Source organism: Malania oleifera, chromosome 12 (assembly GCF_029873635.1).
Source record: "Malania oleifera isolate guangnan ecotype guangnan chromosome 12, ASM2987363v1, whole genome shotgun sequence".
NCBI lineage: Eukaryota > Viridiplantae > Streptophyta > Magnoliopsida > Santalales > Ximeniaceae > Malania > Malania oleifera.
In genome coordinates this window covers 73,556,356-73,584,239 of record NC_080428.1, presented here as the reverse complement: position 1 = coordinate 73,584,239, position 27,884 = coordinate 73,556,356, and the positions used below count along the sequence as shown (strand labels likewise).

Genomic DNA, 27,884 nt, shown 5'->3' with positions numbered 1-27,884 from the left:
GAATGCAACATTTTACTGCAAGTTTAAAAGCAAAGCCCTTACCATTACTTAAAAAGAAAATGAGTAATTTATCATAACATTTAAAGACTAGATTTTCAGCCAGCAGCTTCACCGAACTAAGCAGACTTGTAAATGGATTTTAAGAAGTCCCATTCAGACTTTCTGGAAGAGGTAAGATGAAAAATTATATTATTGATGAAGCTAACTACAATCTCTCCCCCTCAAATTTACAACAATCCCTCAACAATGACCCACTAAAAGCTCAATAATTACTTCCGCATACATGCCGCAAGGAGTAACCAAAAGAATGGACCTGTTTAAAAAACGCACAAAAATGTATTCAAGGGGAAGTCCCTTAGAAAAAAATATTGACTTCCTTTTCACTCATCTCATATACATGGTCTCTTGCATCGGTGAGAGCGCTCTGTGTATATAAAAAAAAGTATTAGAATACAGACTAGGGATGAAAAAATAAAAAACATAGAAAAAAGAGGTAACGTTACCTGTCCAAATTTTGTAAGGAAGTTCCTGGATAGGTTTAGAGATGTAACTGCCACATCTTCATTAGCCTTGAGTGCCCGAGCAATGGCAAAAGCCCCTTCATCCTGTTAACGAAACATAAATAATATAATGCATGAGGCTATGGTCATCTAAGCAAAGAGCTGGAAGAGAAATTTCATACCCTAATTTCATTAAATGCCAAATCAAGTGATGTTAACGCTTCATTAACAACTTTCAAGCTCTGAGCCAGGCAGACTGCACCCTGCAAAAAATAGCAGTAAAAGAAGGTGAAGTACCGAAGGAGCAACTAAGTGGCCTAAAAGCCAAATAATGATGTCATTATCTGGAGTAAAATACCTCATCTCTAAGTCCATTTGCCTGCAAGTCCAAGGTTGATATGGTAGTATTATATTTCAAAGTATCTGCTATGAACTCTGCACCCTTTGCTCCTATCTGTGAAAAAAACGCCCATATTATACCACCGGGTGATTCTTTAAGATGGATCCACAACAGTTGAATTCTATGGATTACCTGACACCAACCAAGCTTGAGGGTTTTTATCTTCCCATGAAACTTAAGAACCTCAGATAAAGCCTTTGCTCCATCAGGCCCAATAGGGTTATAAGCAAGATCAAGCTGAGGAGAGGGAGATATGGCCAATGTTAGCTTTCGGCAAAAGTTTAAATAAAATAAAATAGTAACAGAGGACTCACAAATATAATGGCAAGTTCATCTTTCAAAGCTTCAGCTATAGCACTGACCCCCTTGGCATGGATGTTATTTCCCCCCTGTAAGAGTTCTCCCCATTTGACATCTCTTAGAACTGACTTGCCAAAGATCCTTAAGAAAATCAAACATGCAAATACAAGAGATTTGAGTACAGAAGCATTCTCTTCTCACCAGGTCTAAGTATGTTATTGTGCGATTTTGCTCCAAACCATCTGCGATTCTTTCAGCCCCCTGGATGTATATTAATAAATCCTTAAAACAAGAAATGAATAGACAAGGAATGGAAGAACAAAGCTCCAAAAAACATAGCGAGATGCTTCAAATTAATTATCACATTTGAGATTTCCCCCTTGAGAAATTCAATTATGAGAATTTCTCAGGAAATTAAAACCTTTTCCGCACTTTCCAGAGCATACAATGGAAGTTCTATCAAAACAGAGCACAATGTTTGGTTGTTGAGAAACGAGAAAGTCAAAGAAGAGGAAGAGAATTCGTAAGGTTACAACAAACTGGAGTTGATTAGGTTACAAATATGAATTTTCTTATATTTTCCTATCTTCTCGATACCAATATGAACAAAAAAGGAAATAAAGCACCAAAATCACTTTTTTAACAGGTCCCTTTATTTTAATCTCACTAACAAAAGCATCCCCTAGTTTGGAGACGCCCACTTTTGTCCCCGCCATTAATGCATCACTAATTAGCTTAAAATATTATCCTCATCTAGTAGCCCTTAATCTCCTTTTCAGTTCTTTTTGTCTTTTCAATATATCTAACACCTACCCTCAAGACCTTCACACACAGGCCCTGCACCTAAAAAAGCACACCTTGCCACCATGCTTCCAGGGCCGTTGCTTTAACCAAAAAAGTCTCATTCTCATTTTCCTTCGACCCCATGCTTTTATCGCCTTCACCAAATCAATTTTCAAGGCCATTTCCTCCATGAACTCCTTTATCAACCCACTTAATCCATGGTTCACGCTCAAACGCTCTCTGAACTATGCATAATGACCAAAACTGATCTCATATCCGGACTAACATCATTAAATTTTACAGGAAAGAGATCCATATCCAGACAAGTCAAGCCACAATATGTTGGCATTTTTTTCTCAGGTATGAACTTTATCAATTCCTTCAAAGCCAATTGTTTGGACTGGGAACAAAGAAAAAGCTTGAGAGAACAAAATAAATATGAGAAGAAAATGCTTTAAAACGGAGCTTTTTGGTGCTGTAACCTTTAACACAGGCAACCTCCATGGTCATCAGCAGCAAGAGCTTCTTCTCATTGTGGGGGGCGCAATGCTGCTCCCATGTCAAGAATCTCTCCTCTCTTCAAAACTTGAAGATGAACTATGGGCTTCACTTGCACTGCCAAAAGTCAGACCAATGCTGAAGTTTCTAAGGAGAGCAATCAAACTACAGTTTTGGCCCTGAGAACTCCCAGCACTGGTGAATTTGCCAGAAATTCATCTTCTGAAAGGTAGAAAAAAGAATGTGGTTTCAATGAGATACTTACCCTAATCTACAAGAGGTAACTAAGCAAATTCAAACCCTAATTTCCTATTTTAAAAGATTCTATATTTCTAATTTAAGAAACAAATACCAAATATATATATATATATATACACACTTTTTATCACAAGGAAACTCTTTTTCATTTTTTTTTCAATTTTTATCTTTTATTTATTTTATTTGCAAGTTTAAAAACCCTAAAATGCATTGACGGAAAATCCTAGAAGCCCTAAAAACCCTTGCAAACATCAAAAAATTTCTTTGGTAACTTTCCACTTTTTTTTTGTATCTAAATGATTTACTTGTTGGTAAAACTGGTTAATAATAAATAAAAATCCTATTAATAATACAAATTAAATAAAATTATAAATAATAATAAACAAGAAAATTAATTTTTTTCTACTTATAAATTTTTAATTTTTTTGATTATTTTGAACAAAATATAATAATAACAATATAAATAATAATAAGGGCAAAAGAAAGTGACCTCCTTGAGGTTTGACAAAAAGATGAGGACCTCCTTTGAGGTTTCAAAAATCCCATTTACCTCCCTTGAGATTTCAAACCCTGAAATTTGCCGAAAAGACACAAGTTTCCCTTCAAATGACTTGTCATTTTTCTAAATATATCGGTAGGTTTGTGTCTTTTTGACAAACCTCAAGGAAGGTTTTTAGAATTCTTCAAACCTCAAGAAAGGTCTTTGAGACTTTTGAAACCTCAAGGAAGGTCTCTATCTTTATGACAAACTCAGGCAATGTCAGTGTTTTTTATCCTAATAATAATAATAATAATAACCAAAATATTTTTTTTTTTTGTAATAACTACCAAAATTTTTTAAAAAAAAATTGAATTTTTTGAGATTTTTTTAATGTTTTAATGGATTTCTATTCTAATTTACACTAATTAAAACAGCAAAATAACAATAAAATAATGAAAATTGAAACAAATGTTTAGCACATGCAGGACTTCATCTTCTACCTTGGCTAGGGCATCATCACACAAGGAAGCCAGGCCAAGTGGCCACCACTTGGTTAGGGCATCCCATTGGCCCACCCAGCTGCTCAACATCATCCAGTGCCGCTGCTGCCAGATGCTACTGTCGGCTATCGGAGAGTCGCCGAAACAGGTAGACACTCCTCTCAGAGACGACTCAGCATCGAACCTGCAAGTGCAGCCATGGTTGTAGCCGGCCGTTTGTTCAGCTCATTGCTGCTGCTACTCGTTTCAGTACCTCGTCCTATCGGAGCTTTTTTCCAAAAAAAAAAAAAATTGAGGAAACTGTTGCTCTTGTTCTGATCACTCTCCCTCCTTTAATCTTTCCCCCCTATCTCTCTCAAGAAAAAGAAAAGAGGAAAGCAGAAGGAGAAGAAGAGAATGATGGTAGCACTGCACCCATGGACACTGGAAGTGCACACTGTGGATCTATGGAGATTTTATTTCTTGCTATTGCTGCTGTTTTTTTATGGCTATTAATAATACAGGAGAGTAATCTGTGTGTATAATAAAGGTGATGATGGAGCTAACCCTAAGCTATATGTGCATATTTATGTGGATGAATGAAAGATAGCAATAGTTGATGGTGGAGGATTAAGGTGATGTTTGGGGATGAATGGAAGATGATGGTGAACCCCTAACATAGGACGGGAACATATGTAATTAAAATAAGCATATAAGAAAAAGGAAGCGCATACCTCGAATCCTTAGCCCTAATACCCTTAAAAACAAAAGGGTTTCCTTCTTTATCCAAAATGGGATGATTTTTTGGGTATTATCCCACCCTATTCTCAATTAGCAGCAGCCAAATGTGTTAGGAATGTCCTCTTTACTCCAATAAAAGGGAGCAAAACTCTAAAAACATGAAATTGAAGCTTGAAAATGGCCCAAACCCACTATATGCAAGCTAAAACAATCAAAAATATAGAATTCCTTAATTACTTGCTCTTAACTTTTTGCTCCTTATTTGCTCAATTAATTAACTCCTAACCCAAAATTTGGCTAAATTGACCCTAGACTAAATAGGATGTCAACAATCAAGATATAAATGGGAGAATCTCTCACTCAGTCCCACTGCAACATATGCACGCAGGCCATTTCACCACTTCTTTCTTATTCAAGTATCCCTGTCTCTCTCTCTCTCTCTCTCTCTCTCTCTCTCTCTCTCTCTCTCTCTCTCTTTCTCTCTCGCATGCATATGCATGCATGTTTCATGAATGCACGCACGAATGTTTTCTGAAAATATAGCTTGGTTTCCATTGTTTCTTTATCAGCTTATTAAATTATCAGAAAATCAGTGAGGCTAAAATAGAAACAGCTTCAGAATAGTTCAAAGCAACAAAACCACTTAACCTCTGAATTTTATAGAGTAACAACTGAATGGAGACATTAAAGTAATTTGATGTTAACGGAATAAAATTTCAATATTTGAGAGAATTAAAAAGGACATCAATTTTGTTACAGAAATAGGCATCCAGAGAGAAATAACAATACCTCATCTCCAATGTCATTCATGTAAAGATTCAATGTCAGCAGACTCTTGCTTTTCTTAATGTATTCAGAAACATGGAAGGCACCTTTTGAGCTAATACTATTGTTGCCAATGTCAAGCAGTGCAAGTTTCCCTAAATAGAAACCATGCACAAGATTAAATGCATTACCAGAAACAGCGAAATATGAATTATATAGGAGTGTCATTATCAAATTGGCAATTGATGACAAATGCAGACCTTTACGTGAAGGTAAACCTGATATCAAAGCACGCACTCCTTCATCTCCAATAGAATTTCCATGTAAACTAAGTTCCTGAACACATAATTTACAAATGAATTTCTTGCCCCAAAAAAAGGGCAACATACCATATTTCAGTTGCAAACTCATGCAGATGTACAAGAAGCAAAAACTTAAAATTCAGCTTTTCTTAGTTGTTTTAAGATACTGCTCAGACAGTCTTAAAAAACACAATGATGAACAGTGGCTACAAAGATTTTTTTTTTAACTTTTCATAAGTCTTCTCTGATCACCTGCTGCAAGCATAAATTTTTAACAAGAAAATCATTTCAATCAAACAGATTAATACATTATACAAAATCAACATTGGAACCATTGCGTTCCAGGAGTCCAAGATGTTTACAATCACCATCCCTTTGTAGGAGATGTAATGGTTTTGTGATCAACAATTTACCTGTAATCATGTACAAGCCAAATCTGGAATAGCACGCGATACAAAAGGAAATCGGTGATCAGATTCAGACAACAGGTTTTGTCTTAAGCAGTTTTACCCAGAATGTTCACTGGTCTGTGGAAGGGAATAGGATCACTGTATGGTACATGCTCTAAAATGCAGTACCTGCATTTTTCAGAGAGGATGTTGAGGTATTTCAAAAAAGAGATTTTCTTTTGTAAGGCAGATTAATAATGATTGAAAATAGAATTTAATTCTCCGATTTTACAAATAAAAGTATAATCATGTGCAAAATAAGTGGGTGAATCATGTCTACTTGAGGGGTGGGAATTTTTGGGAGGTTGCTGCTAAGCATGAGGACTCCCCATTACTTAAGAAACTGATGGACATCAAAGATAAATTGTTGGTCCAACTGGGGGATTGCAGCAAGGCAGGTGCTCTATTAAAACAATGGACAGTGAATGGTAAATTCCAACGCTCGGAGGCTTATAATTTCTGGAGAGTGAAGGGCTGGAATGCGCCATGGCAGAAGATTATTTGGAAGAATGCCAGTGACCTGAAACACTCTTTTATTCTCTGGTTGGCTGCAAAAGTGAAGCTCTTGACATGTGACAAAATCAGTGAATTGGGGATTGATAATAAATGTGGGTTGTGTGGTATTGAAGAGGAATTGAATGATCATCTCTTTTTTAAATGCAGAAACTCTTTTGTTGTTTGGAACAGATTGAAAAGCTGGCTGGGTCTGAGTAGAGCTATGTCCACCATCAAAGCTAGCCTTAAGTGGCTCCTAAAGGAATGAAAAAGGCCCAGGGATTCAAGCAGTGGCCAAGAAAGCTTGTCTTGCAATCACAGTATATTGGTTATGGCATTTTAGAAACAAAAGGAAATTTGAAGGAGTTATCACCCATCCAGATGTCATCATAAAAGTGATTCAGACGCATACTTTTAGAGTGATGTATGATAAATTTCCTTCTTTATGCAATTGAGTTGTAGCGATATTGATGCTTGCACCCCTGGGTATGCTCAGGATCTGATGTATTGTTGAGTAGTACTTATGTGATGTTTATTGAGTAGTTGTGAATGCTCATGGGCATATGCCCTGGCCTGAGGAACTTGTAGGAAGAGTAGATGGAGTCAAGTACTCCTTTCTCCTGGGTATGCCCAGTGTAGATGTACATATCTATTGTGACCATTATAATTATAATTTTCAGATCAAAAAAAGGAAGACCACAAAAGGCACGATATACCCAAAGTGGCTTGGCCTATTTTCTATTTTCAACACGATGAGCATAGGTGTCATCTTACTACAGCGGACAGGGCAGTCCTGTCCCTATTATGCTGGTCATGTGGTTAAGAAATTTTTGGCAATGTTTCTATGATGCTGCTTTGAGTTGTCCTGACATATTCAAAAAATTTCCACAATGGTGTGAATATATCAAGCAAGATGAGATCCTTTTGGTGGCATTTGAAACACATTGTTGAGAACAATGCTGATCTTAATAGGAAACCGTGCCTTTGCATTAGCCATCTACAGTCTCATCATCTTTTTTATTATCCATAGGGCTGATTCATGAGCAAGTTGTGGTCCTTTTTCTCTTACCTAGGTGAACCTAATGCCCGCCATCTTAGTAGAGATGTTTAGGTCCCTAAGTCTTTGCCGAAGGATCAAGAAAGGTAATCGTCAAATGCTGCATGTGATTACTTTATGTGTGGTTCCCCAGCCATTTTCCTATTGTCAAGGGGTGAATTTCACCAATTGGCAAGACTACTCAAGTCTCCACAAATTGATTTTAGTCATGTTGAACTAACTCATACTAACACACCTCTTAACACATACAAATAACGATAAATGACCAAATACCCATTAATATATCATATGCTTCTAGCTTGTTAAAAATGAATCTCACACAAGCATCTCCCAAGGTTTTAGTGAATAAATCAGCAATCAAACTTCACATGAGTAGTTGTAATGAGCTTCTGTACAAGTTTCCCCCTAAAATAAGTGGCAATCAAATTCAATGTGCTTTGTTTGCTCACGAGAAACTAGGATGGAGGCAATATAAATAATAGCTTGATTATCACATTATCAACTCCATAGACTAAGAACATGGAAAACCCCGTTCTTCCAACATGCTCTTCAACCAAACAAGTTCAAATACAATGTGAGCCATAGCCCTATACTAACACTTGACTAGGTCACCACCGTTTGTTTCTTAAACCAAATTACCACCAACAAAGATATAGTACGTGGTTAGAAGGCGGTCTGGCCCAATCTACATCCCTCAATATAAGTATGGCCCCAATCCTAATCATAGTAGTTAAAAGCGCGCCTCAGCAAGGCGCAGTGAGGCGATGAGTCCGCCGCCTCATACCAGGTGGGGCGAGGCGACCTGCAAGAGGCGACCCCAGGCAAGACGAGGCGCAGTGAAGCGCGAGGCGCAGTGAGGCGCGCCTGTGTATTTTTAAGCCATTTAAAGGAGACAAATAGCCCAAGCCCCAGACTCGTATCCCTTATTCGACTCAAACGAACAGAGCCCTAGCCCCTTTCGACCCTTCGAAGCCCTTCGTGAGTTCGTTTGCGAGCCTTTGAACCAGCCGGAAGCCTTCGCGACTTCGTCTTCGAGCTTCGACCAGGATCGTGAGTTCATCTTCGACATTTTGAAGAAGCACGACCTGCGCAACTTCGTTTCGAACCAGCCGGAGCCCTCGCGAGTTCGTCTGCCTGCCTTCGAAGCAGTCGTGAGTTCGTCTGACTGCCTTCGAGCACGACGTGAGTTCGTCACGTCGCCTTCAACACTTCGAACCTTTGTAAGTCTTCTTCTTCTTCTTCTTCTGCTGCTGCTGCTGCTTGCGTCCCGCTGCCTGCTGCTTCTCTTCTCTTCTTCTTCTTCTTCTTCTTCTTCTGCTGCTGCTTCTCTTCTTCTTCTTCTTCTTCCTGCTGCATGCTTGCTGCGTGCTGCTGACTGCTGACTGCTGACTGCTGCCTGCTTTTTTTCTTCTTCTTCTTCTTCTTTATATGTAAGCTCACTGTTTTTTAATTTATAATATTTAGTTTAATTAATGTAAGCTTATAAATTATAACTAATAACATAATATTTATTTTTTTCACAGAAATTTAGCTACTGTTTTTTAATTTATAATATTAAGTTCAATTAATGTAAGCTTACAATTTATAACTAATACATAATATGTATATTTTTTACAGAAATTTAGCTACTGTTTTTTAATTTATAATATTAAGTTTAATTAATGTAAGCTTACAAATTATAACTAATACATAATATTTATTTTTTTTACAGAAATTTAGCTACTGTTTTTTAATTTATAATATTTAGTTTAATTAATGTAAGTTTATAAATTATAACTAATACATAATATTTCTTTTTATTGAAATTTAGGTACTGCTTTTTAATTTGTTTGGAAATGCATTATGTAAGTCTTAAATTATAAATATATGATGCATTGTTTTTTCAGTTAGGATACGGGATACCAAGTCTAAAATCTTAAATGGATTCTAGTTCTGGATGTGAGGCCTCGTCAAAGAAAGATCCCGCATGGAAGTATGCATATTTGGAGGATCAAAAAAATAGAAATAATTTGACTTGCAATTTTTGTGCTAAAGTCACAAGGGGAGGAATATTTCGAGCAAAACAACACATTGTCGGAGGATTTCGAAATGTGAAAGAATGCTCTAAATGCCCTACTCATGTACGTGAGGAGATTAAAGAGTATATGTTGAAGAAAGATATGGAAAAGGAGGAAAATGAGTTATTGCCCGACTTTGATGATATAGATCATTACGGTGAAGATGAAGAAGATGAAGTTCAAGAAATTGACATTCGTGGCAAGAGAGTGTTTACTAGTGATGGAAGTAAAAGATCATACCAATCCAACTTGAAGAAACCAAAACAGAAGGGGCCTATAGACTTGTTTTTTACTCCCGATCCAAAGAAAGCGATTCAAGCTAGGAAAGAAGGGAAGATGAAGCAAACATCAATAAATGAAGCGTGGAAAAAAGAACTTAGAAAAAAGGCAATGGGAGATTTTGCTAGGTGGATGTATGATGCTGGGATACCATTTAATGCTGTACGTTTGAGCAGCTTTGCAGTGGCACTTGAATCGATTGGACAATATGGTCCTGGAATAAAGCCACTTAGCTATCATGAAGTGAGAGTTCCTTACCTAAAGGAGGAAGTCAGTCGAATGAAAGAGTTGTTGAAGGTCCATAAGGAGGAATGGACAAAATATGGCTGCTCAATTATGTCTGATGGTTGGAGAGATTCAGTTGCTAATAAGGACATAATCAACTTTTTAGTGAACTCTCCAAGGGGATCAGTATTCATCAAGTCTATTGATGTTTCTAATATTGTCAAGAATGCAGATAGAATGTATAGATTACTTGATGAGATGGTCGAAGAAATTGGAGAATCAAATGTGATTCAAGTGGTAACTGACAATGCGTCAAACTATGTTGCAGCAGGTAAGAACTTATTTTTAGAACTACTTTCTATAGTGTATATATTGTTTATTTTAATATTTTAATGGCTTCATTCCTTAATTTTTCAACAGGGAGATTGTTGGAAGCAAAGAGGCCACATTTATATTGGACACCGTGTGCTGCTCATTGCATTGCTTTAATTTTGGAGGATATTGGGAAGATGCCTTCAATTCATGCAACTTTGAAAAGGGCAATTTTTTTGAATGGCTATATCTATAATCGTGTTGGCGTTGTCAACTTGATGAGACAATTCACTGGAGGAAAGGAGTTGCTAAGACCTGCAGTTACAAGATTTGCAACTGCCTTCATCACTCTTCGTTCAATCCATCTTCAAAAGAATAACTTGAGGAAGATGTTTACTTCTAAAGATTGGAATACTACTAAATGGGCAAAGGAGGCGGCTGGCAAAAGAGCAGCTACTATTGTTTTGATGCCTACTTTTTGGAGTACCATCGTCTATGCTCTTAAGTTAACAGGTCCACTTGTTCGTGTACTCCGTTTGGTTGATGGGGAAAAGAAGCCTGCAATGGAATATATTTATGAAGCAATGGATAGAGCTAAGGAAGTCATAGCTAAGGCTTTTGGTGAGAGAGAGGATAAATTCAAGGAGGCATTTGAAATTATTGATACGAGGTGGGGATGCCAACTCCATCAACCGTTGCATGCAGCTACACACTACTTGAATCCAGAATTTTTCTATTCAAACCCCAACATTTTGCAAGATGAAGAAATTATGACGGGTTTGTACAAATGTGTTGGAAGGTTAGTGCCAACTATTGAAATGCAAGATAAAGTTTCAAATGAGTTGGAAAAATACAATGCCGCTAGTGGCGTCTTTGGAATTAGTTTGGCAGTGAGACAAAGGAAGACAAAAGCACCAGGTAAAGTGGCATTTGTACTACCTCTTCATTTTTGAAAATTATTTTTGCTATTTACCTAGTAGGTATTCATTTAAAATTTATTTTATAACAGCGCAATGGTGGATGGCATATGGATCAACAACTCCAAACTTGCAAAAGTTTGCTGTGAAAATTCTTAGCCTCACGTGTAGTGCTACCGGCTGCGAAAGAAATTGGAGCATATTCCAACATGTAAGCCATTAGTATATCATGGATTAATTATTAAAGAACAAGAACTACCAATCTACTGCTTTTTAGAATCATTATTAACCATATTACTTTAAACTTTTTGCAGCTTCATAGCAAAAGGAGAAATAGGCTATCCCAGCAACGCTTGAATGATTTGGTATTTGTGAAATATAATCGAACTTTGAGGCGTCGATACGACAAACGTGACACCATTGATCCCATCCTCCTGAAGGACATTGATGATAGTAATGAGTGGTTGATTGGTAGGATGGATGGTGATTCTGATGAGGATGATGAACTTGTGTTTGAAGATGATAATTTGACTTGGGATTCTGTTGCTAGAGCCGCTGGACTAAATAACCCCCCGCATCACACTAGATCAAGAATGCCATCATCGTCTAAAGGAAGAGGAAGGGCTTCATCTAGTAGTGCAACCACTGCTACGGGTCGGACCACAATGTTGGAACTTGTAGATGAGGATGAAATCCAAGTGGATAGTGTAGAGGAGACGGAAGAGGAAAAAGATGTTGGAGAAAACAGTTCTAATGATGAAGAGGAAGATGATGATATCTTCACCGACCTAGTTGATGATGAGTGATGAGTGATGATTGAGGAGGATTTTTAGATTTTATATTTTGAAATCTTTTATTGTACTTTTTTCTTTTGATGTTGAACTATGTTGAATTGTTGAGGCTTTTGGGCTTTGTCTTGGCAATTTTATTAAATTTCCAATTTTTTTATTGAATGTTTTGACATTTTAAATTCTAATATGACTAGATATTCATATGTTCATATATAAATTACCCCAAATAGATATTTTACACCATTTTAATAATTGTGCGCCTCACCTTCGTGAGGCGCGCGCCTTCGCCTCGCGCCTCGGGCCTCAGCTTCAAAGACCCTTTGCGCCTCGGCTCGCCTCGCGCCTCTGACTACTATGATCCTAATATAACAGACCACTCCATGGGGCACCTTTGAGATATTTCAAAATGCGAATTACTACATCCGAATGACTGTTCTGAGAGAATCAAGAAACTGACTTAAAAAACTCGTTACAAAATATATATCTAATCGAGCGACTATGAGATAATTCAACTTTCCAATAATTCCCTGGTACCATCCTAGGTTAGGCAACAAATCACCCATATCTAGGACTAACTTACTGTTAAGATCCATGAGTGTATCAACAAGTTTGGATCCCAATAAGTCAGTCTCATCTAAAAGATCAAGAACATAATCTCTATGACAAGAATATTCCCATACAAGACCTCGATACTTATACTCAAGAAGTACTTCAATGGTCCCAAATCCTTGGTCTAAAATTTAGACTATAAGAAAAGCTTTAGATCCTAGATTCCTTGATCATCATTTTTAGTAATCACGCCATCATCCACGTACACAACAAGCAAAATCCTACCAAACGGCGTATGATGATAAAATACAAATTGATTTACCACATTGGAGGCCAAACTCAAGTACAATGGCATTGAATCGACCAAGCCATGCTCTCAGAGACTTTAAACCATACAATGACACACTAAGCCTGACTCCCTCTAAGCAACAAACCCAGGCGGTTGCTCCATATAGACCTCCTCCTGAAGAACACCATGTAGGAAAGTATTCTTGACATCTAACTAATTAGATGCTAATAACAAGTAGTGGCTAAGAGATGAATAAATGTACTGAAGCAAGTTTAGCCATTGAGAAAATGTGTTTGAATAATTCAAACCATACACTTGAGTATATCCCTTAGCAAAATGGCGGGCCTTCAACCGAGCCACGGAATCATCTTGATTGTCCTTCATAGTATACACCCAACAACAACCAATCATAGACTTATCGAAAGGTAAAGGCACCAACTACCAAGTATCTCTATCCTAAAGTGCATGCATCTCGTCAATCATTGCTTTCCTCCACCCATAATTGACAAGACTTCAAAAATAGAGTTTGGAAAAGCAACAAAAGATAAAGTACTAACAAAATGGTAATATAAGGGTGGCAAGAAATCATAACAGAACTTAAGGTCAGATATTGGGTACAACTACATTTACCTTTTCGAACAGCAATGGGAGGAACAACATTGTGGGAAATAGGGTCATCTGATGAGAGAGCTAAAGGTGTAGAAGTGGAAGCTAGAGAAGGTTATCCTCCCTTGAGTAGCTATGTGTATACCTGCAAATTGGGATGATCCAAGCAATGAGAAGGACTCAAATTAGATGAAGATGTAGGAGGATTAGGCACAAATATTAGATTAGGATCTGGAAGGCAAGGCAAGAAGGGGCTCATTAAGGTCAACAGAACTCAAGGAATCATAGTATGGTGTTGACTCAAAAAAAAGACACCAATAGAGACAAATAATCAACGTAAAGTAGGGCTATAACATCAATATCCCTTTTGAGTATAGGAATACCCTAGAAAAATACATTTGATCGCACAAGGATCCAACTTATCTGTTTCTAGAGTTAATTGATGAACAAAAGACAACCAAATATACGAGGAGGGCGACAGAACAAAGGAGCCTTATGGAAGATAGCTGAACATGAGAATTTACCACCAAGGATAGAGGATGATATTATATTAATGAGCGCGACATCACTCCAAAAAACTTTGAGAACATTCATTTGATGCTATAAGGTAGAAGTGACTTCAAGAATACGTCTATTTTTTTCATTCCGTCACACCATTTTGTTGTGAAGTGCGAGCACAAGATGAATGGTAGATCATACCAAAATTAGTCTTACTCCTTAGCATTAGTACAAAGTATCTTGACTGGCATATTAAACTAAGTATTTATTTAAGAATAGAAGCCATAAAATATATTAAACAACTAAAAACGATCTTTCATTAAATACAACCAAGTCATCCCGAGTATTCATCAACAAATGTAAGAAAGTACCGAAACCACAATTTCAATGTGGCACGATTAGGACCTATCAGAAAGGGTAACTTGAGGTAGATTGTTAGGATATTGCAGGGAGGAAAAGATGTTGGTTACACCTATCATATGGTCAATAGCAACAAAGTCAATAATCCAAGGACTAGCAAGAGAAATACCAGATGACATACAGACTGTAGGATTACCCTTCTAAACCAATGATGCACTGTGAAGAGATGCTTGTTGGAATGCCTGATCCTGTAGGAACCATGAATACCTCCAAGACAGTTATAGTACATTGTCCACCTAAACAAGTGCTGGCAAGAGAGACACACTTTTGGGATTTGAGGATGCTGTCCCAACACACACACACACACAACTGATACAGCAGCAAACCGAAAATACACAAAACAAAATGCTCTTGGAATTCCGAAAAAAAAGTTCTGGACCAACCAAAACAACCACAAATGAGTCAACCACTAATTCAACCATGAAGAAGTCACCAACAACCAGACAGCATTGCCACAGCCCTAAAAAATAAGCCTACACACACTGCTACTGCCACAAGGCACCAACCGATCACTTTAAAAATATCGAAGAACTACTAACGAATTGCCACGAGCAATTAGCAAAAATGTAGCAAGCAATCGAGCTCAACATAACTTTTGAAGAAGACTTGTAACTCGAGAACAATCTCCTAATCACCAACTATATGAATAAGTTATAAGTTAAGAATTAAGAGTGTTGATGAGTTAACCATGATGCCTATGTAGGCCTAAAATGGTGTTAGGAAAGAGCAAGGCATCACAAAAGTTTGATGCGGTTTACAAAACGAACCAAGCTGCTCCATTTCATCTCACCTCTTTGGCTTCATTATTTGTCCAACAGCTACAAGACATGATAACAAAACCAGCACAATATGGTGGGACACCTCAAAGTTTTCTCCTCTGCTGCAAACCATACACCAAGAGAAATCATAGCTTGAGAATCCCTGTTGGGTATCAACCTCCCAAGTTCCAGTTCAGCAAAAGGCAACAGAAAGCAGATTGTTGCTCAGTTTTTGAAACATGCAATAATGTTGGTAGAAAGGATGACCTGCTTACCATACACTTCAACCACTTTTCCAAAGGCAACACAATTGATTGGCATACACATTTAAAGCCTGACTTCATTGCATAGGAAGCAACAATACCAAGAGTTTATAGATCACTTCAACTATTCACCAAACAGCTAGTGTGATCAAGCTTGCCAATACAAAGTAACTGATCGAGCTTCGATTGTAATGATCACCTTTTGTTCATAGGTAAGATGTGTGTTAGCACCATTGAGCTCACCAATACAAAGTTGAAACGAAAGCAATGAGGCCATGTTTTGGGACCTTCTCTATTTTCTCCAACTCATCAACCCTAGGAACCTTTGAGGTGTTAGCCACCTTCGTGCAGGATATGGAGCTCAATGTAGCCAATCACGACAAAAAAGGGTCTCTCAACATTGGAACAGATGAGAAACAAAAAATTTTAAAAAATTGAGAAACCTTTGAAGTCTCAACATATAGCTCAAGTTTTAGGGTCTGCCATGGTGTCTTTAGAATAAAATTCTTGAAAATTCATAATTCATATTAAAGGGGATCGTGATGGTTAGGACCATAGTTTAGAAACTAAGGGCCTCAACAGGTTAAAAATTTAAATTCAAATTTGCAGATGCATTGTGTTTAGAACCAGAGTTTTAAATTTGAAAATTAAAATAGGCAGCATGAGAATCCTCAAAAGGCAAGGCAACCATGTTTGAAATTTATCAAATTACCACATTGATCTCCAGTTGATAGCAATTCAAGCATGACCATTAAACTTTGTCCTAGTCAATGCATAAACCACATGTTATTTTATGTTTTTGATATTTTATATTTCCAATAAACAAAGAAATTTATAAGAGAAGAAGATAGATGACCAAATGGAGAACCACATATGTTCTTTTCATAAAATGGAATTTATCCCTGAGAAGCAAATTTGAATTTTCTTAGCAGGGCTGTTACCATGAAAACAGCCTCATTCCATATTTACAAAGGATATTTAGGATTCTGATTCAGTTTCAGCATTGACAGAGATGAATGCAGAACCTTACATCAAACAACAACACACTATGTAGGAACACCTTTGAAAGGAGAGTTATACAATCAAGTTCCTCGCCACTAGTGATATGCCAATTTGCTTGTTAATTTTCACATAAATAGCTTGTTTAGATTACCTAATTGTGCACTAATTTTCCAGACCAGTAACAAAAACCATCAAGCCCTTCATGAGCCATGAATGAATTGAAAGTCATTAACACAGTACTAGAACTTTCTCCATGTTGAAATAGGGGAAAAGAGAGAGATGAAAGTAAAAAACACTTACCCTCAAAGACTTGTTCCCTTCAAGCCCTTTAGCCAAAGCAGCAGCCCCAAGGGCACCACCATAATTGCCACTAAAAAAAAAATTAATATCATTACAGAAAGAAACAAAAATAAAAAATAAAAAATAAAAAAAAAAGTGCAGTGGTAGAAGAAACTTAATTTATTTTTGCAGGAATGAAAGATGTGCAAAGCCTGTTAATGCACAAATTAATAGCATGTGTAAAACAGAGATGACATTGGAATAGAGGACAAGGACAAGACAACGCATGCAAGAAACACTACTCACTTGAGTTGTAAATTTTGTATAGAGTTATTCTCAAGAAGCGCTCCAGCAATACTTGCAAATCCCTACATCATGTTAAAAATGAAGCATAAACAAAATCAGAACAGCTACATTGGCTAGCTTGCATTGAAGCAAGACACTTGGAATATGTTAAAGGTCAACAGCATACAGAATAGTCAATCATATTGTTGTTGAGTTCAAGAACACATATAGTTGAATTTCCCTTCAACATATCGGCAATAGCTTTGGCTCCCTGCACAGAAAAGTAAGCATACAATTAGAGCATACCACCACTGAAGAGCCTTTTGTTCTTCATCTCAACTTCGAGGCAAAGGTTAATTCTCAGCAGGAAATGACTTTAATGAAAAGCTAACCTCATCCCCTAAGTCAGCATTGTTTAGCTGGAGCTTTTGAATACCAGAATTGTACACCAGAATATCACATAGGCACTGCAAAGTCCAAGCAGGGAATGTTGCATTTCTTACTAATGTCAGAACACAGTAAAACATTCAGATGAAATGTGTGGCTTATGGCAAGAAGCCAACAACAAGTGCAGAAGCCTCTCATACACTTTATTGACGTTATTTGACTTATTTCATAGCAAATGATACAATTTAAGGTGCAACTTTTGCAATCCATGAGCAGCATCCCAGAAAGGATATCAATATAGAAATGCAGACTTGATTACTTTTCGAGTAAACTCAACATGTTTATCATCACAAATCATTATAGCCAGAACATGCTTAGTACCACAGAGGAACTTTTTTAACGCTCGTTACTAAAAATTCCACAATCTACACAATCCCATGTGAATGACTAAAGGAGTAACGTTTTTCTAAAATTATTTGAATCAAATTAAGCTCCTGATGAGAAAGCATTTCATCATTTACCCAAACAAAAAAAAAAGGCAATTGTGTAACTTAAAATCGCACAATTTACTCTCTAAATAAAAAAAGAAAGAACATCTTTCTAAATTATTCAATCAATTTAGAGCAGTGTTTCATCATTTAATGAGGAACAGAAAGACCAATCTGAATATATCCACACAGAGAAGTTTAACGAAGGAACAAGGCCCTAAATTCTGCAAATTATCATATTCAGACCAATCAATACAAGTTTCCAGGACAGAAAACATGAGCTTGAAAGCTGGTGAATTCTCCCCCCAACTCTGAAAGTACACAGAAAATCCCATAAACGAGAGAAAGAATGACCGTCCAGCTTGATACTAATGCTTTAAAAAACAATGGCAGTCAGTGTGATGGAGGTGGTGCAACAGTCATAGCAATCATAGATGTTAAGGGAGAGATAAAAGGAAACAGCATCCGCAAATTCAGTTTTGCATAACATATTGATTCACATGTTGCAATTGCAGAATCCTATACACTGATGTTTTAAATGATTTTAGCAAATTTTAATTAATCCACAAAACACTATAAGTATTGAATGTTCTTTTGGTATCTCTAGTAGCTATTGGTGAGAAAGGCATGTATCTGCTAGTTTTCGACTTTCTCTACTTAATTAACTATGAATGCAATTTAAACTAAGAAACCATAAATATAATGAAACATAAAAGATAGAATATTCATATTTCACAGAAATACATAAATGCATATCTGTAGAAGGTGTTTTTTTAATCTCCAGATTAGAATAAAAAAAAACATAAAAAGAAAATAAGAAAATTAACAGAACTAGAATACAATTTTTTATTATTTTAATGAGAGAAAAAACTCTGGATTTATTTGAAGGCTAGTTATCAAATAAAAAATAAAAAACTAAAAATGAATCATTTAAACACAATTACTAATTTTGACAAAAAAACTAAAATAAATTGAGTTTCTAAGTTTAGCATAGGGAAGATAGTGAACAGCAGAAAGCAGGCCAGAACGAAAGTTTTGGGAACAATTGCTAAGTAGGCTTTTGAACTACTAAGATTTAGTAAAGGGAAGATGGTAAAACAAAAAACAAAAAAACAAAAGGAGGCTTGAAAGACCCATTTCATATTATTCATCAGGCAGCATAGTATCACCCCAAATCTGCTGTGACCATATGTAACATTTGATATGACTGATACACACTGGTTTTAAAACTATACTAAATTTATTGATTACTCAGTGACCCTTTTCCAAAAGCTGTTAGTTTTCAAACCACAGCTCACAAATCAAACAACATGGTTTGCACTTTGCACACAAGCGCATAAATTGACCTAGAAACCTTCTTCTTAAGTCATTGCACAATGCATTACACCTTTTCTTTTCCTTTTTCTTTTTCTTTCTTTCTTTTTTTCTTTTTTTCTTTTTGGCAGAACTCAATCTTGCAAAAATATTCAAATTCACTATAACCACTGGCCATTATATAAGGAAACTCAGTTTCAAGTGCAGAACCAACTTCCCAACATCCTCTATCTCTCTCAATGCACACATGCATGTGGCTTGCATTCCATGAGAGTTTTCTTGTAATATCATACAAGCGTTGAGATTTTTTGCATGAAGCACCTTCCTTAAGAGTTGCGGCTACATGCTTATGCTTGACAATTTAAGGCACGTATTACTGCACAACGTACACTAAATTTCCACAAAAGTTTCATGTTCCATTTTAACTATGTCCACTCTTCATATACTGTTTCTCCACCTGCTAACCACGTTGCTAGTTTTTGCTTCTCACTCTGGTAATCAGATCCAAAAGACAGCAGTTCAGACTTGGATTACCTTAGCTCCTTCATCTCCAATAGCATTTCCAGAAAGATTAAGAGTCTTCAATATTATATTTGATTGAAGAACACCATCAAAGGCCTTCACTCCAACAGCAGTTATTCCATTAGCAGCAAAATTCACTTCCTCTGCAGTCTGGAACGAGATAAGAGATTTGCTCAGATATTTGGAGAAAGAATACCAGTAGTATCAAATTAAATATTGGATAATAAGATAAAATTAAGATTTATTAAACAATAACCTGATTGTACCCTAAGCTCTCAGCAAGAAAAAACAATCCTTCATCCCCAAAGTTGCAACCTGCCAATAAATTTTCTTGAGATCCATTAAGTGGCAAAAATAGAGATTCCATATTAGCTAAAAGCATATTACTATTGCTAATAAATGCCCAACAGAAAAAAAAAAAAAAAGGTAATAAAAAATGGATCTTCTCTACCATATTTTAGATGTTAAGGAATTGATGATTAAGATAAATGTTAAATGTTCATATCCTGCGATCAAGGCCATACACTTCCTCTCTTTTTTAGAAAATTTTTGTAGGATTGTACTTTGAGCTGTAAGTTGTTTATTCGAAGCTGAGGACAATTTCATCCCGAGTACAAGAGAGGGAAGAAAATTAAAGCACATGAGCACATCTCAGGAGTGCAGGAAACTTTATTTCAGGAGATCTTAGTCCAATTATGAATAAACTAGCATAGATAAAATAGATGTGCAAGCAGTGTGTACGGTCTCGGCCCAACTCCAGCAAGGTATTGCCTACTTTGACCCACCAGCTTCATGGTTTTGACCTATAAAAGGCACCTCACACAGTTGGAGCTTAAATCAACCTTATAAGCCCAAGATCTCCCTAGTACACTTCCAATATCAGATCATAACACACTCCCCCATCCAATCTCTGACGCTCTCGTCAGAGTGATAGCATCCCTAACCCTAAGGCAGCACTGATACCAAATGTAATGGTCTCAGCCCAACTCCAGTTAGTTATTGTCTGCTTCAACCCACCAACTTCATGGTTTTGTCCTATAAAAAGTGTCCCGCATACTTTGAACCTAAACTAACCTTATAAGCACAATAGGTCCCTAATACACACCTGATGTGGGACTATGACACGGTGCATCTAAGGCTACCTGTTAGAAAGAAAATGAAAAAAAATTGGGATATCAATTCCATACGTAGATACCCCATTTTGACTAATTAAGGCTGACTTGACCTCGTTGATATTTGGACTAGCATTTCTTGGGCTGTTAGCATTTATCTATCAAATTATTTATTTTTTATTAACTGTGTATTCAATTCAATTAGTGATGGGAATAGATTGGTCCTCAACCCTAATTTCATTAACAGAGTAATATCAAATTGCTGCATTAAAATAAGTAGTAAATTAATCCATACCATACGTAGACATCCTATTTTGACTGATCAAGGCCGGCTTGACACTCATTGCTATTTGGACTAGCATTTCATGGGCTGTTAGCTTATATTGCCAAATTATTTATTGCTTATTATCTGTGTATTCAATTCAATTGGTAGCGGGAATAGATTGGTCCTGGAACCTAATTTCATTAACAGAACGATATTGAATCACTGCATTAAAATAAATAATAAATAAATTTTCAAAAATGTCCATAAAAAACAGTCCAATTAAAATAATAAAATAAAATAAGGCAGCCTGGTGCACAAAGCCCCCATGTATGCGAGGTCCGGACTCCGGGGAAGGGGCGGACTGCTCCAATTATACAAAATTATAATGAAAAATTACAGATTGGATCGACTCCAACAGCCTGTCCAAGGTTGCCCAGATTGCACGATATCAACATCCTGCGTAATTGCTATTTGCTCCAAAAACCATGGAAAATAATGCACTATTTAATTAGGAAAAGAAAGGGGATGTTTTGGGAGAGATCCTAGGATTCTAGCGCCTCTCTCTATTTCATGGGGCTAGGCACCCCAATAGAAAACAATTTACAAACATAGAGTTCTGTACAGAACAAGGTCAAACATAGAAAGAGCACAGCTTGGGATCGTTTGACCACTTATAAAAAGTACTTTTATGGAAAAAGTACTTACTTGAAAAAAAATACTTATCTAAAATTAGTCTGAGATTACTTATTACAAGTACTTTTTCAAAAAAATTATTTTTTGAAAATGCTTATTTTCCTTAAAAAAAGTAGTTTGGAAAAGTACTTTTTGAAATAAGTACTTAAGCGTAAACGAAACACTACTTATTGACATAAGTACTTATAAAAAGTACTTATTTTTTAAAACGTTCCAGACGGGGGCTTTTTGGGCAACCATTGCAACCATATAACTCTAAACACTATATTTTTCTACTTTTTATTTTCCATTTTTTTCATTTTTTAAATAGGTTTTTATGAATTTTGTAAAAGAAGAATACATACATACATACATATATATAAAGAAAGGCTCTGGCCAGGTAGGCCTGACTGGGTCAGATTGGGTGACCCAGTACAAATACTTGCATGTAGTTACAGCACCAGGAGGTATTCAATCCTCATCTTCTCCATGCATCTAGGTTTCAGTGAAACACCCCCCCCCCCAGCCATCATTGGCGAAGCTGAAATGCTCCTTTGCTGCTGCACTTCCTTCATCAATTGCCATCACCAGTGATGATCCGTAGTGGCTCATCTCACCCACTAAACTCCAAATTAAGAAGAACAAGAACAAAAGGGGACTAGGGGCTGTCTCGAGTTTGGGGGCTATATGTGTGAACAATGATTCAAGGCACAGGTGGTTGTGGATGCCAACTCTGCTAAATGCCAATGATGGTTCGGCTTTCTAAAGGCTTGGCCATGGTGGTTTTCACCTTGGATGAGAAGAAAGAGACAGAAAGGAAGGGGATGATGGGTTGACTGGCTGCTTATGCATCCATGAAGGAGGGAAAGGGAGTACCCCTCTTGTGATCTCTCTTCTAACCGCAACACCCCCCCCCCCCACCTTTCCTTATCTCTTCTAGGGTTTTAAGTCTCCTGTCGCCATCCATGCTTTGTTTTCTGTATCTCCTCGTACCCTATACTCATAGCATTAGAGTTAAGAGATCCAGCCTTTTGCAGGATGTCTCCTTTAGTCCCTTCCCAAAACTATGTAAGAAAATATTCCCTAAATACCCAATTATTTTCTCAGTTTATTTCCCTCAATTCAGGCAATTATGAAAAATCAATCTTCACTAAATAGTCAGGCATCATTGCCAACCATGGATTTGAACCAATTTTCCAACATCGAATATCAGCACACCAGATGCTTCATTTATCATTGTTCTTCAAAATTAATGCATCATTTTCGATATCGAAAGATCAATGATCCCAGAATAGATGACTGGCCACAGGGAGCCCCTAACAGCCAATGTTTCACTTAATTGTCATTTTGGGAGCTCAATACAATAAAAAATGGTAAGGCAAGTTGGGCCTTAAATAGGGCCAATCAAAAATAATAAGTCAAACTAATAGCATGAATCAGTACTAAATCATTTCGCAACAATCTTCTACACATTTCTTACCTTTGGTCTATTCAACTACCATACCTGACATGTCAACGCTTCTGAATGACCTGAGCTCTTTTGCAAATTCATTGAGCTTCTGCTTGGACTCTCTTTCAATCTTTGCACCTAATCCTGACAACAAATTTGTTCCTGCCGCAATTGACCATTTCATTCCTTGCGCAGAGGATTTTTTCTCCGCTACTGATGGCTTCAATGGTTTTGGCATGACGACTCTCTCCACCAATTTCCATAAAACTGTCAGCTGAATGCATAAATTAGTACATCCATTGAGAATCTTTCATCTTTCATGAATCATGACACCTAAATTGTACTTGAATCTTTCTATCAAAAAATGTGCTTGAATATACATATTTTGATGCAAAGATATTTTCTATGAATCAATTTTGATCAACAAACTAAATATTGTATCTAGATTCTAAAAATGGTACAAGACATCCATAATAACATCTCAATTACTCAAAAAAGTATCAATTGCTAATGGAAAGTAAAGTTCATACGTAGTAGCATGATTAAGGAGAACAAGTGCAGTTCCTGACTAAAGTAAAGGGGGGAATAAAGTCAAAAGGTGAGATTGTGTAAATAGCAGATAAAGAGGAAAATTTTAAGAGATCTTTACCCCCCATGCCATCAATGCCATAAGAAAAAAAAAATCATGAGAGAATGCAATAAGATTTCTCAAAACTTAACCAGTTATTCTGGAAAATAGACAAGAATGAACACTTATTCGGGCAATATTTCCAAAGGAAAATGATTCACATATTAGTAAGCCTATTGAAATAGGGAAAAAAAAAAAAAAGATCCCGTAGATGATATGAATGCAGCCGCTCTAAATGAAAATTGGAACACAACAGCATGAGTTTTGTGACAAGTATTTTTTTTCTATAGGACAAAATCATGCAAGTCAATCACCTATGTTGGATGTAACTGCACCTGTCAGAAAATAAAGTGATAGAGAAGATGCACATACCATTCACTAGCATGAGTTTTCTGGATAAATATAAACTCATGAGTGCACGGACCAACCAAACCTTTGTTCAGGCTCAGGGAATGACAAAATTCTCGTTAAATCGCAAAACAACAGTTAATGAATTCAATGCATGCTTAAGGCATTCCCCATGAGAGGATACAGGGGGGTAAAACTACATGGAAAAGGCTCGGTACGGCAAAACACCGTTAGGACCATATTGGAAGCCTGAGTATCCATCTTCCAGCCACATATTGTGCTAGTCTAAGAAAATGTAACACCCAGATAAAAAGTCTCCCACATTATATCAGGATCTTTGGGGGAAACGATGCACGCAGCCATATCTCCACATTCAGAGGAGCTGTTTCTGTGACCTTCCCTTTTGGTTAGATTACCACTTTACCTAAAAGCCCAAGCTGATAGATTATGGGCCAACTATAGCCTGCTCTTTTGCCCCAACTTATCCTTTTTAAAAGAAAATGCCACGTCTATCGTGTTTGGTAATCAACTTCTCTGCCTTTTAAAATCCAGCTTTTAACTTTTTGGGGGAGCTTTTAAAAGCAAAAAAGCTAACTTCTTTTCTCCAGTAAATGATTTTATTCCATTGTCGTCCTTAATTTTTTTCAAATATTACAAAAACTATCAAAATCATTAATTATATTTCCTAAGAAAATACATATCCATTTTAGTACTACTTTCAGGCATCTCACAAGTTTTTTACCAAACACTCAAAGTTAGCTTTTTCTTTCTAACAACTCCTTTTTTTCACATGGGCCCAAACATTTTTAAAACACTATCAATAAGCTCCTTCTCATTAGCTCGTCTCTAGATCCTTTTAAAAAGCCACAAGGGGGCCAAACTAAGCCAAAGTATATCAAGCCTTGACACTCCCTAGCACGTGTGGCATGATGGAGAGATTAAAATAAATAAATAAATAAATAAATAAATAAAGAATAACACCCATATTGAGAACACATTATTTTTTTAACAAACTTAAATTAAATGCAGGCAATGAGACTAGAACCCAAGATCTCCTAGCAACCATGGTTTTGATACTATGCTAGATTACAACTTTAACTAAAAGCTTAAACTGATAGGTTGCGTGCCAACATCGTACATCAGTGTTTTAAAAGGCTCAATCAACGCTCGCCTCAAAGCTTAAACTAATAGGTTGTGTGCCAACAAGTACATCAGTGTTTTAAAAGGCTCAATCAAGGCTCGCCTCAAGGCACAACATGCCTTAAACGCCTTGAGGCTCAATCTAAAATACTAAATTCCAAAAAAGCTAACGCATTATATGTTGAGGCTAATGCATTTTTAGAAAAGACACACCTTTTGTGCCCTTTTAGATGAAGCTTATGCATTTTGGGTGTGTGATTCTCAAGTAAAATTGATTAAAATATTTTAACTACATGTTTGTATAAAAAGAATCTCATAATATGAGTTGATTTCTAGAACTCTTGAACCTCAATCTTTCCAAAATAACAAAGGTCATATCTTAGATCATGAAAATAATTTGAACTATGAAATAGTATAGCTAATTCTTGTCATGATTTATACCATGTATTCAAGTTAGCAATTTTTGAATAGCCTACAAGTAGTTTGCAAAGTATATACAATATTTCTTTCTTACATTATATTTGTGATTTTCTTAATTTTTTCTTTATTTTTAAAATATATAAAATTTATTTACATTTTTTTTAATCTTAAAAATAAATTCTTAAAAGGCTTACGCCTCACCTTTTAAGGGTTAAAACGCCTTGCCTTACGCCTTCACCTTTTAAAACATTCACGTACATCAAGCCTTAATAGGTTTTAATGCCATTGGGTCCAGCATTGCCTTCTAGGCTTCTATGCTAGTCAAGAAAACTCCAACACAACATTACAGGAAGTGGTATATTCCCATTGACACAAATTAGGAGTTCAAAAGGTTCAATAGGTTTTTATGACTTCAGTATGGTAGACATTTATGAGAGGTGCAACAAAACATTGCGGCGAGACATGTTTAAGGCAAAATGCCACTTGTCTTCATAGTCTTTCAAGTCATCCTTCAAAACACACTACCCCAACAAAATGGTCAACACTTGCACAAATGAAAAAAATAAAAATAAAAATAAAAAATGAGCTAGGATAAGTTTGTCAAACTTATTGCTTGTCCTCTAGTGTGAGATAAGCATGTAATTCATCAGCCAAACCTACCATAAGGAACCTCCGGGAATCCTATTTCAAACAAACTTACATTGCCTTTCACCACATTGTTTTGGAGTGAAGCAAATAGAAGATGAAGATTGTGACCTGCTGAAGGTCTACAATTGATTAACAATGTGACCATAGTGCATTACAACTGCTATCAAATTTAGTGAGACTGGAAGTGGGAACTTGGTCTGTTTTCTATATTGCATGGATAGAAGCAATGACTTGAGGCTTGAATATGCTGTCATGCAGGAAAACATGCAGTACGAAACTGAGTTTATGGCTTATTATGCGGGGGTTTGCAATAATGTATCAGCAGCATAGAACTTATGATTAAGGGACTTCGGTAACATAAAAAGGCATTGGATGCATGATATGGCAGACAAATGAGATACCCATACATGAAGGCCCCATAAATGCCTAATCCAAACTCCAAAGGAATATTCACCAATCACCGTAAAAATATTGACATGCCCACTCTTGATCAAAACCGTTTACCTTGCAAACTTATTTCTAGTGCATAAAATGAAGGCTTAATCATAGTTTTTTATTGGAAATGCAAAATTCTCAAAGACACAGCCAAAAGTATACGTTCAGAGGCTATGAGAAGACTAAATAATTATGCACAACAATTATACTATGGAAACACGGAGTCAGATGAATTTCCATTAAAGTAGCTTTCACCTCTGATTTCCACTCATCATCCACTTATAGTGACAATGCTTGCAACTATAAGATAAACATTAGCTTCATTTCTTGCCCTGTTCAGCGAGTTGCATATGCTTCCACTTAATAAGCAAAGTTTACTACAATATGAACATAAAAATGCTAAAACGCATAAAAATAATACGTTTGAATCAAAATAAGTAACCAGAATAAGCAATACCTAGTGTAACCGTGACAAACACACCGACAGGGATAACAAATGAGGCAATCTCCTTCCCTTGAATGCCACCAAGAAAAGGCCGCTCGCTCTGCGATTCCCTGTACACTCTCCGGCTGGTGGCCGGCCGCCTCGGAGCTCCGGAACCCCTAGAAGCAGCCGCCCAAGTCACCAATCTGAAACATCTTCTCCTATCAATAAACGAGCCACAAAACACAGGATACAGCACCTGGTGCGCACAATAGCTGGAGGAACCGCCCAACACTAGGCTTCGCCGTCCACGCTTAAGCGAGACCGCCCCAGCCGGAATCTGAAAAATCCGCACGCTTGTAAGCATTAGATTTTGAAAAAAAAAAAACAAGGAGAGAGAGAGAGAGACCTTGGGATGAGAGCAGAGAGAGACGGTGCAGGCGGAGGCCATAGCAAAGAGGGAGAGGCGACGGTGACTTAGGAGAGCATAGGGGTGGTAGGTTCTTATCCTGCCCTTACGGACCGTCGGGAGAGTAACTGAGTTGCAGCGGCGGGTGACTAGGGATGGACCAGGCGGGGGGAGGAGGGATGGG

The 27,884-nt window shown here is 36.9% G+C and overlaps 1 protein-coding gene across 1 annotated transcript; it reads right to left on the bottom strand.

Moving 5' to 3' along the window:
* Positions 1 to 159: 159 nt before the first annotated feature.
* Positions 160 to 27,884, bottom strand: LOC131144224 (uncharacterized). The gene is made up of 18 exons (XM_058092739.1): positions 27,701 to 27,884; positions 27,325 to 27,631; positions 23,303 to 23,515; positions 20,006 to 20,064; positions 19,762 to 19,899; positions 17,431 to 17,505; positions 17,226 to 17,309; positions 17,060 to 17,121; positions 16,775 to 16,844; positions 5,466 to 5,541; positions 5,230 to 5,360; positions 1,402 to 1,461; positions 1,215 to 1,289; positions 1,033 to 1,137; positions 859 to 954; positions 683 to 763; positions 504 to 605; positions 160 to 424 (listed from the first exon to the last, which is right to left on the bottom strand). Exons 1-18 carry the CDS (start codon positions 27,740 to 27,742, stop codon positions 356 to 358), a joined length of 1,845 nt encoding a protein of 614 aa, XP_057948722.1. The 5' UTR covers positions 27,743 to 27,884; the 3' UTR covers positions 160 to 355.

Excerpts from the sequence above, each read along its gene's own strand:
- LOC131144224 (XM_058092739.1), bottom strand. The coding sequence starts at position 27,742 with ATGGCCTCCGCCTGCACCGTCTCTCTCTGCTCTCATCCCAAG. Across the intron at positions 19,900-20,005 it reads AGAGCTTAGGGTACAATCAG|ACTGCAGAGGAAGTGAATTT; the intron begins GTTATTGTTTAA and ends ATCTCGTTCCAG. Across the intron at positions 1,290-1,401 it reads CAATAACATACTTAGACCTG|GGGGGAAATAACATCCATGC; the intron begins GTGAGAAGAGAA and ends GAACTCTTACAG.